General features: G+C 32.6%; 1 protein-coding gene across 1 annotated transcript; it reads left to right on the top strand.

The window, feature by feature from the left end:
* Nucleotides 1–6,126: 6,126 nt before the first annotated feature.
* Nucleotides 6,127–10,628, top strand: LOC127107252 (mitochondrial import receptor subunit TOM40-1). Its single transcript, XM_051044550.1, has 11 exons — nucleotides 6,127–6,376; nucleotides 6,504–6,585; nucleotides 6,662–6,764; nucleotides 6,860–6,955; nucleotides 7,282–7,332; nucleotides 7,540–7,605; nucleotides 8,864–8,965; nucleotides 9,613–9,681; nucleotides 9,757–9,846; nucleotides 10,104–10,199; nucleotides 10,284–10,628. The coding sequence occupies exons 1-11, from the start codon at nucleotides 6,259–6,261 to the stop codon at nucleotides 10,338–10,340; spliced, it is 930 nt and encodes a 309-aa protein (XP_050900507.1). The 5' UTR covers nucleotides 6,127–6,258; the 3' UTR covers nucleotides 10,341–10,628.
* The last annotated feature ends 2,025 nt before the right edge of the window (nucleotides 10,629–12,653 follow it).

Genomic DNA, 12,653 nt, shown 5'->3' with positions numbered 1-12,653 from the left:
TTAAGATCAATTAAGCCATTAGGGTGAATCTTCACCATGAAATGAATACATTAAAATCAATTGGGTAATTCAGGGTGAATCTCCATAAGGATCTCCCACACATAAAGTCGGATACCTAGCCGGCCGTTTCCTCGGGAATATGTAAACCTTTGCACAATTCAACACACGGGTTAGAGCATCAAAGTAAAGTACAATTGAAAATTGCACTACCACACAACAGTCATAATCTCAGGCCAAACGATGCAGAATTATAATAAGTCTTGGTTAGATAGACATAAGGCATAATAGAAAAGAAACAAAGCAGCCTCTGTCCCGTTCGCCTCTGCTTCGCCTGGCGAAGGCTCAGCGAATGCTCGCTACAGGCTCGCTTAGCGATGTGCTAGCGAGCGGCCACGGGTTTGGATTTTGACAGCAGCATGACCTCCGAAAACCTGAACTTGTATGGCACTTGATTACAAGAATAGCATGGACAAACATTCATGATATTCAAGCATATTTAAATTCGCATGTGAAATCAAATTACATATTCGAAACTTCACTCATGATGCTTTATGTATATAGAGATTACCGATTAAGAGCATAAAACAATAGTGATGCGCAAACCTGTTTGCAACTAAGCTGCTATGTTGGAGAGACTGATCACTTTTGGTATCGGATGGAGTTGGGCGTCGGTAGCTTCGGAGCGGAGGAGCGGAGGAGCGGCCTTCAGGGTTTCTGTGCCAGGGTTTCCGCCTGTCCTTGTCTTTTCGTTCCCTCTTCGTCCTTTTTCCGTCCTCCCTTTCATTACTGAAGTGCTGGTATTTATAGTGCTCTTGTTGTGACCTAATGGGCTCAGAATGAAGCCCAGAAATTCTGACATTCGCAAGCTTCGCTAGGTGAAGGAGTTGCTCGCCTAGCGAGCAAGCTATTTTGGGCTTTTACTGGATCTGATGCTTCGCTGGGGCGAGTGTCATAACGAGGGGTTCGCTAGGCGAAGGAATTGCTCGCCTAGCGAGCAAGCTAGTTTGGGCCTTTTCTTGGATTGGGCCTGTTGTGAGCTGAGCCTTTGTTCCTTTAAGATCAGTGTCATAAAAATGAGTCGGAGTGCCCTGAAAAATGTCTTGAAATATTAATGGGCAAATTTTGGGGTATGACAGATATGGTTTTTGATGAAGAAATGTTGGAGATTTTTCACCTTAACCCGTTGTTGCTTCCGCTGCTATTTTAGTGTGTATAAGGGGCAGTTTTTATGACTATTATCTACTGACTATGAGGAGTTGATATTTGTTGTTATGTTGTTGTGTTTAGTACTAACTAATGCTTTTGGTACTAACTGTTCTGTTTTTATTTTATTTTCGGTGTGCACACATGCTAAACCATCCGACTTAACATCTGACCCTCAATTGTTTGTGATGATATTTGTGTTAGTAGCATCTGTTGCTGATTCTGTCTTAACTACTAGTTGTGTGTTCATGCATGATTGACTTTGTGAGTGCATGACTAATTGATATGAAGAATTAACTAGTGTGTGTAACAACCTATGTCTTATGACTTTATGCTATTGATTTATGCTAATATAATCATTGGTCTATGTTGGTTGCTACTCTGGATTCAGAAGCTTGGTGTTAATGGTTTTTTCCATACCTTTGCTAAACTATGGCAAAAAAAGGGAGTAATGAGCATATGGGATGTGACAAGATTTTCAAGATGTTACATCATGATGGAGTTGATGTGTAGCAATCACCTTACTTATGTGCTAGTTCTATTGTTGTTGTTGTTTGCTCTGTTTGTGCTGCTCCATGAAGATCACATATAATAGTTGACTCATTGATTCTCTCTTGAATTATCCGAACAAGATATCGGTGTCTATAAAATCTCTAAATACGAGTAATAATAATAAGAAAAATAAAAAATACTATTAAAGTGGCAACTCCTATCAAGACGGCGTAGAGAGGAGAATTTTGCGTTCTTGAAAAAGTAAAAGAATTTAACTTAAATATAAAAGAGAATTCTATTGAATTGCAGAAACATAAATAAAAAATTACAATTATAACGTAAATACCTAGGTCGGCCATGCTAAAATTGACGGAAAGAAATATGCAAAAATCAATAATTTGGCATTAAACATATATCAACATATTATAAATATTAAGGGTAGCAAATATTTGACACATGTGTGGTGGACGAAATTATGTATAACCAGACAATCTTAAACCTTACATTGGTATCTTCAAAGAATATGTTGGAGTGAGATCGGCGAAATTAATGAAAAATATGAAAGTGTAGTGCTTCGCAACCAACTATAACGAATTAGATGTGAAAATAGCTTGGAAGATATTATGTAGAAAATGTAATGATATTATGCTTACAAAGTTGTAAGTTACATGATGATGAATGGTGTAATGGACTCGCTTTATAGCAAATTGGCTTACTGTATTTCACTAAATTTCTTTATAGCATTGTTTGTTTTAAAAATGTAATTATGCTATTATGAGACATTTTTATCACATGAACTACTTGTCCATTATTATCAGTCTTTTTACTCAAATGCAAAACAAGTTACTTTCATCAAAATATACAGATTTTGAGAATACATGCTAATAGCTAACAAGGAACCACTGCAAATTTCACCCAATTATTAATGGGACAAAATGCAAAATAATTATTTATGAGAATACATATTCGTACTATAGCAGAGATATATGTATGCAACATAATTTTCATAGAGGACCACTTACCAAAATATGAAAACATGCCTTAATAAACTCACAACCTCCAAATAGATAATTTTTATGACTATTATCTACTGACTATGAGGAGTTGATATTTGCTGTTATGTTGTTGTGTTTAGTACTAACTGTTCTGTTTTATTTATTTATTTTCGGTGTGCACACATGCTAAACCATCTGACTTAACATCTGACCCTCAATTGTTTGTGATGATATTTGTGTTAGTAGCATTTGTTGCTGATTCTGTCTTAACTACTAGTTGTGTGTTCATGCATGATTGACTTTGTGAGTGCATGACTAATTGATATGAAGAATTAACTAGTGTGTGTAGCAACCTATGTCTTATGACTTTATGCTATTGATTTATGCTAATATAATCACTGGTCTATGTTGGCTGCTGCTCTGGATTCTGAAGCTTGGTGTTAATGGTTTTTTTCCATACCTTTGCTAAACTATGGCAAAAAAAGGGAGTAATGAGCATATGGGATGTGATAAGATTTTCAAGATGTTACATCATGATGGAGTTGATATGTAACAATCACCTTACTTATGTGCTAGTTCTATTGTTGTTGTTTGCTTTGTTTGTGCTGCTCCATGAAGATCACATATAATAATTGTTTTAGCCAAAATATGTTAAAGGGGGAGATTGTAGTTTCTTTTTTTTTACTATATTAGGTAAAACAACATATGGATAAGATTTATTTTAGACAACATGTGGAACAAGATGTTCCAGCATATGCTCCAACATCTGAGTTTCTTGCTAAGAAGAGTTGTTCAGCTAAAGTGCTTGACAAAAACATTTAAGCAAGAGGTTTCAAGATGTAGCTAAAACGCTTGACATAACTAAAGTGCTTGATATAATTAAAGTGCATGACATAACTAGTTAAATAAGAGGTTCAACATGTGAGTGTGTACCATATTGGTATAAGGTTTTGGTAATGACTATCTTCAAATGTCCTTCATAAGAGTTATAATGTTAACTTTTTTAGAAGATGCAAATGTTTGCTTTTGGGAAGAAGATTGTATTGTTAATCCAAAATCAATTTGAAAATATTTGGATTTAATCCAGTTAAAGAAGATTTGATTGGATATACCTTGAAGAAGTATCTGCTCCAAGATTTACTATATAAAGAAGACTTATATGAAGAGCGTTATTTTGGATGCTCTAATGTAACATATGGAATACAATGTTTTAATATGTGTGCTGCAACATATGGTCTATGGCAACAAACATATGTTATTGCAGTTATGTTATTGTGTATGTTAATATCTTACGTGTTAGTAGCAGTTTTTGATCTTTGACTACTGACTACTAATTGTGTGTACATGCATGACTAACCTATCATGAATGATTGATTGTTAACCGATTTTTGGAGAATCTATTGTGTGTCAACTGATTGATATGTAACAACTACCATGCGACTGATTTGTACTTCTACTGTTGTTGTTGTATGCTTTGATGGTTTTACTTCTGCTGCTATTGTTGTTTGGTATGAGTATGAGATATCTTTGATAATCAACTATGTTTAAGCTTGAAGAGTTATTTTGCCAAAATTTATAAAGGGGGAGATTGATGTTCCTTTTAGATTTGATGCATAATTCAAAAAAACATGGAGTATATTTAAGTTATTTTTGGTGTAGAAGAGACACATGTGGAACACGATGTTCCAACATCTGGTCTCTGACAACAGACAAATGTTATTGCAATATTGGTTATTATTTATTCTATCCAAGATATATTATACAAATAAGATCTATAATTCATGGAGAAGCGTTATTTTGGATGTAATGGTTCAAGATGTGGAACACAATATTCCAGCATGTGTGTCGTGTAACATCTGACCCTAGTCAGCAAGCCATGATGAATGTTGCTTGGTGCGAGATTTCTGATTGAGATTCAATCGGTTTTATTGTAGATTATTTAGAAATGTTTGTTTGATTTGTTTGACAACTATTGAAGAATAAATCATATTTAAATACAAATTTGAATTTGAATTTGAAATTTAATAAATCTTATTGGAGATATTTAAGGAGAAAATCAAATCCAATTGATTTAGCTATTATTCTGGATAAATTTAATTCGGATGTCCTAGGAGAAAAAACGTAGAAGACATTGCTACATAAGAAGACTTAATTCTAATTGTTTGATGAGGGTTTTATGCGCTAAATTAAGATCTTAGTGCCTAGGGTTTGTGAGTCTGTTATTTCTTGTATTTCATGCTAATATTGTATTAATGTTGAATCTATTTGTGTACATCATTCCATGTTTTAGTAACTTCACATAGTTGTTAGTTTGTCTTAGTAGAGTTGTAAAACTTTGTTGCAAGATACTAAGTATATAAGCTTAAGAACAAAGTGTTTATGTACATCATATTTCAGTAACTTGACATAATTGTTGGTTTGTCTTGTTGAGTTGTAAATCCAACAATCATTGTGTTAATGATCGAGTTGATTGATAAAGGTTAATAATTGAGAGAAAGTGAGATGTGTTCTCATATTTAGGGGGAATCATAAATAGAAAGTCATCAGACTTATGAAGAGACATTGAACATCATGTGGTTGTTGTTCCTATAAAACTAATTGTACTAATTCGAAATAACGGTTTTGCTTTCTTGGGTAGAGTGTCCTCTAGACGTAGGCGTGGTTTCACTGAATTGGATTACCAATCTCTTGTGTTAGATATTGTTTTTCTACTTCATCATCTTGCATAAGCTAAACTATCATTACTTGGTAATTTAAGTTGATTTTTATTTTGGTATACAATGTCCTAGACATTGTGTCTGACATCTGTCCCAAAAATATGTTATTTGTCATAAATAAGTTGTTCACGTTATCCCATACATCAGATCCAACATCTGTCCCCTCATAAACATAATTACATTTAGATTAATAATGTCTTAGTTTGGGATAGATTATTTCATTCCCTTATTTTTTTTATCTTTATCGTTTGGATTGTCTTATTTATAATTTATTTGTCGTTAATAAAAATATGAATTGGTTAAAAAAATAAAATAAATAGATTTAAAAACATTAATTTTCATATCTTGAGTTGAAAAATGTTACTAAACATACACAACTTTTAAGTTAAATATGATTAGAATCACAATTGAGTATAATGTAAACTTTGTGCAAATGAATTAAACTATTTTTAGAAAACAAATATATACAACAATTTCAAATGAAATTTACTTTTAAAGGTACACTTATTTATTTTAAAGGTAACTTAAAGTCCATTTACTAGATATATTATATATATATTTTTAAATATTTAATAACTTAAAGATAAAAAAATAAAAATCAATTAGTTAATAAACGAATTTTTAACGGTTTGTAGTGATTCTGGTAATAGACGGTAAAAAAACTGCATTTACGGGTCCCGTTAAAAACCCTGATCCGTCCGAAACGGGTCGGGTAGAAATTTGAAGCGATGAAAAAGTGTGTGTAGAGTGATGCAAAAGCGCTAGCTAGGGTTTTAGCAGTCATCGCTCTGTGAGGGGTTTTAGAAAACTCCGAATTCCGATTTGCTATTCTCCTCTCTCTGATCTCAACAATGGCGTCGATGGTTCCTCCGATTCCCACCGCCGACGACAAGAAGGCCGATGTCAAAGTCGATTACTCCAACCTCCCTTGTCCCATTCCCTTCGAAGAACTTCATCGCGAAGCTATGAGTATGTTCATTTCATTTCTCTTTTTATTTTACTATCAATTTTAATTCATTTCATTTCTATTTCTACAAATTGTACGATTATAGATTATAGATTATAGATTATACTTAGAATTTCGTTGTTTTGTTAGTGTCGTTGAAACCTGAGCTTTTCGAGGGTATGCGTTTTGATTTCACCAAAATGCTAAATCAGAAATTCTCTCTCAATCACAGGTACATTTTGCTTTTTTTTTTGTTTGAAGTTAAATTTTGTTTGTAAGTTTTTGTTTATATGATTTGATTTGAGCAGTGTGTCGATGGGACCTACTGAGGTTCCTTCTCAGTCTGCCGAGATTATTAAAATTCCAACTGCTAACTATGAATTTGGTGCAACTGTCATTGATCATCCTAAGGTATAGCTTTGTTTTGATTGAAATGAACTTTATTAGTTGTTTGTTTTATGCTATACTGCATTATTATTATTATTAACCATGGTGATGTTTTGCAGATGTTGCTTATGGGGAGAGCTTTGACTGATGGCAGGGTAACTGCTAGAGTCAAGTATGACTTGACTGAGAATCTCACTGTAAAAGCCAATGCTCAGGTGTGTATGCTTGTTTCGGTTTAAAGCAATATAGCTTATGATTTTCTGCTGTTTCTACTTCCCTGATTAGTTAGTATGTGTATCTTTTAGATTTTATTATGAAGTATTATGATGAGAGCATGTTTTCTTGTGTCTAGTTTCATGTTTGAAATGATAACTTACAACTCATTGGTGGAAGGAAAACTTATCTGCCATCAAATGACCACTCTATTTATTTGTAGAGTAGTTTTTGGTTTACACACCTCCCCTTACCCCTCCCCATTCTTAGCTTTTTTTTGTTGTCTCTTTAATTTCTCATGACCTTCTACTTTCTTGCTTTTTTATAGCTATCAAGTGAGCCACATGCGTCGCAAGGGATTGTCAACTTTGATTACAAGGTCTGTTAGTTTTTTTTTAGAATCTAGATTATTTCGTTTGGTGCCCTCATCTACTAGTTGTCCATTTACATTTTCTTTCCATTAACTATTATATTTCTATTGGCATATATTGTTTTGGTAGTTTCTTAGTGGAACTTTCTCTGACTATGCATGCAAATTGTTCTCAAGTAGTTTCCTTATTTAATAATTCATTTTTATATTTTTCAGGGAAAGGATTATAGGACCCAGATTCAACTAGGAAATGGATCTTTGCTAGGAGCAAGTTATATTCAGGTAGGGGATCTGCATCCAATGTGTTGCTCTTTTTTTTCTTCTTCTTTTAGTGCCTGTTTTATATGAGATTTAGGTAGGAAAAAGTCATTTAGATTACTTAACTTGTTTGTTATTACAGTATATTACTTGCATACAGCTATCTGGTTTTGTTTGAACTGATTGACATTGTACTGTCAGCAATCCTATCTACTTCTGAGTATGATTAAGCATTCACAAATGACCTACACTACTTCCTTAATTTACAGTTTAATTTTTAAATGGGATTCTATGGGAAAACTAATTCTACAGTTATTTTAAGGTGGACATTTCTACTTAAACAGTGGTATATATTGATATACGGAAGCTAGCAAATTTTCAAGAAATGTAAATAATGCATGCTCTTCAGATATATAATTGATTGTTTTTAATACTTTTAACTTTAGTAGTTTGGCTCATATTTAAGTGATGTAATGGTCAATCGGTCAATGTCATTGTTGAGTGAGAGAATTTCTTAGTTTCTTCTTTGTATGAATCGCTTAGTAAGTTCAATTTATGTATACTAATATAAATGTATGGACTTGTGCATCAGGCCATCAGCTTAGGTTTTTTGAGATACATTCAGTTTGTTATGTGCAATTTTTTCCCGTTATCATGGGTGGATGTAGATTTGCCTGTGTTGTTGTTTTAATTGGATGATTGGATCATCTCTACATTAGGTCTATTTTGAGTTATCATTATTCTGAATAGTTTACAACCTTTACTGTTTTATCCCCTAATCCGAAACATATCTACTGATTCAATCTGTTGCACGGGGTTGTACAATTTATTGACATGCGAATAAATCCATTTTATTACTGAAAACATTGACTCTTGTGTTGTTGTTTTAATTGGATGATTGGATCATCTCTACATTAGGTCTGTCTTGAGTTATCATTATTCTGAATAGTTTACAACCTTTACTGTTTTATCCCCTAATCCGAAACATATCTACTGATTCAATCTGTTGCACGGGGTTGTGCAATTTATTGACATGCGAATAAATCCATTTTATTACTGAAAACATTGACTTTTGTGTTGGTGTTTTAATTGGATGATTGGATCATCTCTACATTCGGTCTATTTTGGGTTGTCATTATTCTAAATAGTTTACAAGCTTTACTGTTTTATCCCCTAATCCGAAACATATCTACTGATTCGATCTGTTGCACGGTGTGGTACAATTTATTGACATGCGAATAAATCCATTTTATTACTGAAAACATTGACTTTTGTTTTGCAGAGTGTCACCAATCATTTATCATTGGGTGGGGAGGTATTTTGGACTGGTCAGCATCGGAAGTCTGGTGTTGGTTATGCTGCTCGCTACAACACTGATAAAATGGTAATGATGACTTAAGACTTGTTCTTACATGCATTATCTGCAACTTGCTTGCTTCCCTCTGCTTACTTATTTAATTTTGGATCTTTCACAACTGTTTATTTATCTAAAGTTTATGGTTGTCTCATCTGATGTTTGTATACATGTTCTGCCCTATACATTATGCTGCTTCCTAAGTCAATTTGAAGGATTTTGTTTTTCTATTCTTCCTGTTATAATACAATTATGTACATCATAAAGATAATATACCAAGCGGATATAGTATGCTTCTACTTATCCAATTGTATTGGTTATTGTTATTCTACAAAGGGCTACCATTAGCACTGTCATGGTGTGGTGGGGGCCCTGACTGCAACAGCACTTGCCACTGCATCACAGTTCATTGTTGCAACCACGAATAGTGGGAATAGAGCTGTGATAGTGCTCCCCCATCTATTCCTATATTGACTTAACCTCCGTTGTATCGAATAATGGCCATCCCGTTTTTCTGCTATATCGTTTTTGTGGATGCTCTGCTCTGCTATCTGGGATTGTTAACATATGCTACATATTATCTTATTTTCTGTTCAATGTTTCCATTTTTATCACCTACTTATTTTATTCATTTTATATGGCTACCAAAATATATCAAATTGCTTGTATTCATCCAGGTTGCCACTGGACAAATTGCCAGCACTGGAATGGCCCTTCTAAGCTATGTTCAGAAGGTATCTGATAAGGTGAGTCAATCATGACATAGTAGATTTGTGCTTTCCTCAGTCCTTTTTATTTCTTACGTTGAATTTTCCTTGCAGGTTTCTCTGGCTACTGATTTGATGTGCAACTTCAACTCCATGTCAAGAGACGTCACTGCTAGCTTTGGTTATGACTACATCCTTAGACAGGTACTTAGTACTACATATTTGGTGTGATGCTTTGTCATTCCTCGGCTGATTTTAAACGATTCCACGATTTTTATGCCTATTTCTTTATTTTAAACGGCACTTAGTAATACTTACCACCCATGTCTCCCTTTGAAAGCGGATTAGGATCACAGTTGGCCATTTAAACTTCCTTGCTCATTGTGATGAAATTTTGACCCATTTTATCCGGTTGAAAAACCATCTTATCTTGTTTCAACATCTTGTGTTGGTTATTATAGTGCCGCCTTAGGGGAAAGGTTGATTCCAATGGCGTATGTGCTGCATTTTTGGAGGAGCGGTTAAACATGGGTCTGAACTTCATTCTTTCTGCCGAGGTCAGAGCGCTTTCCTTTGTTCATATAGGTTTTATCAGATTATTCATCATTCTTTGACATGATTTTCATATTTACTTATTGCAGCTTGATCACAAGAAAAAAGACTACAAATTTGGATTTGGTTTGACTGTTGGAGAATAAAATAGCAGGACTAGAGCTGTATTTCCTTTTTCATTAGCCAGCCTAGCCTAGCAAGTTTTCTTGCTTCATTTTACTTGTTGGAGATTTTTCTTTTTGGGAAAAAGAAAACACAGGAGGAATATATCATTTGTGTCGGCAAACATCATTTAATCTACAAGTTGGCCTAAAAATACTTCAAATTTGTTTTGAACCCTTGCCATGTTTTCCCTGGAGGGAGATGTAGAGTGATAATAGATGACCATGCATATTATAAGATTCATTTCAACATAATGCTCGTTTTTGCTAATATCTTTCGATTTCTCAAGAGCGACGACTTAAAAAAGTCCTTGCATAATTTGGTGATTATGTTTACCATTTGGATGTTTTCACAGATTCATATTAGACTTCTATCATGTAGAACTAATCAAACTTAATAAAGCGATTTGGATGTTTTTGCAGATTCATACAAGAGTTCTATTATCTAGAAATAATCAAGTTAATAAAGCGATTAATACTGATATCTAGTATTCATAAGAAGGCTCTAGATATCACTCGTTTTTCTTCCTCCCCTCAAATAAGCTGATTTAGCACCTGCTCTTGTTGAAATTCGGATTCATAATATATTGAATGGAAAATGTTGTGGACTCGTAACTTGCAATATTATGTTGAGAGACAGGAGTAGAAAGTGCGACGTAATAGATGTCATAAAAAAGTAGATAAAAAGATAATGAGGTGTTAGAAAAATTGTTTATATATATAAGAGCACTCAGATCCTCTTCATTTTTGGTTTTTAAATGGGATTAATTTATTTTTTTATATTATATTACACCTTATCATATATATATTGCAAGGTAAGTTTTTTATGACATCTATTACGTCGCACTTTCTACTCCTGTCTCTCAACATATTGCATGGTAATGGGGAGTCCAAAACATTTTCCATTCAATATATTAAAATAAATTACTATTTGATAATTAATATTTCCTCCCTTTTTTATTATAAATTATTTTTACTTTTCATTCAAATTAAAAAGATTTTACAAAATTATAACTTATTAATAATATTGAAAAAACAAATCGATATAAAGAAAAATATAAATATAGAATTCATTCTATTAGAAAAACAACTTGTTTCGTTTTGTCTGGTTGACAAGATATCGACCGTATATTTTTTTTATACTTTTATTCATTATTATATGTTTTTTTCTTCAATTTTTAATTAATATTTCATATATTTATATATGTTTTTATGAAATCTGTAACACTAATCTTGTTTTTTAATTCACATGAATGTATGAAATGATTAGTGTTTAGTGTTTACATCCCTCTAATATTATTTTAGAAATAGCGAGTCTCTTGCCTATCAACAAATAAACATGTAAATGTTTAAACCGAAAGTAATTAGCATTTATATTCTCGTGGATAAATTAATGTTTATCTATTATATTTATTTTACATTCTCAATAGATCAAAATTGTCCAATAAATATGTGCTAATGCAATATTTACAAATGATCAATAAAAATGGTTCATAGCATGACTTTCAAGGTAGTTATATTAAAAGTAAAATATTATAAATATATAATTTAATAAATATAATATTAATTAATTTTATATATTATTATATTTATTCTGAAACACTATAACACTTTTTTTCCCTTAATATAAGTTCTTTTACATTAATATTGAATATAAAATATTACATTAATATACCTCAAATCTTTGCCCTACAAATGGGGCAGGTAAGAGCCATTTTTAATAAATATTGGGACAAACATTTTTTATGAAATATATGCCCGCATGACAAATTATGAATTATTTCTCCATCTTCAAATTTGTACACACATATCATACACTGATTTTCAGTGTGTTGGAGGGAGATGGATGAGTCAACAGTTGACTCATTGATTCTCTCTTGAATTATCCGAACATGATATCGGTGTCTATAAAATCTTCAAATACGAGTAATAATAATAAGAAAAATAAAAAATACTATTAAAGTGGCAACTCCTATCAAGACGGCGTAGAGAGGAGAATTTTGCGTTCCTGAAAAAGTAAAAGAATTTAATTTAAATATAAAAGACAATTCTATTGAATTGCAGAAACATAAATAAAAAATTACAATTATAACGTAAATACCTAGGTCGGCCATGTTAAAATTGACGGAAAGAAATTTGCAAAAATCAATAATTTGGTATTAAATATATATCAACATATTATAAATATTAAGGGTGATAAATATTTGACACATGTGTGGTGGACGAAATTAAGTATGTATAACCAGACAATCTTAAACCTTACATTGGTATCTTCAAAGAATATGTTGGAGTGAGATC

Source organism: Lathyrus oleraceus, chromosome 7 (genome assembly GCF_024323335.1).
Source record: "Lathyrus oleraceus cultivar Zhongwan6 chromosome 7, CAAS_Psat_ZW6_1.0, whole genome shotgun sequence".
Taxonomy (NCBI): Eukaryota; Viridiplantae; Streptophyta; class Magnoliopsida; order Fabales; family Fabaceae; genus Lathyrus; species Lathyrus oleraceus.
This window is presented reverse-complemented; position numbering and strand designations above follow the sequence as displayed.

Coding starts and splice junctions, on each gene's coding strand:
- LOC127107252 (XM_051044550.1), top strand. CDS start 6,259: ATGGCGTCGATGGTTCCTCCGATTCCCACCGCCGACGACAAGAAGGCC. Junction 7,333..7,539: donor TTGTCAACTTTGATTACAAG/GTCTGTTAGTTT, acceptor TATATTTTTCAG/GGAAAGGATTATAGGACCCA. Junction 9,682..9,756: donor TTCAGAAGGTATCTGATAAG/GTGAGTCAATCA, acceptor TTTTCCTTGCAG/GTTTCTCTGGCTACTGATTT.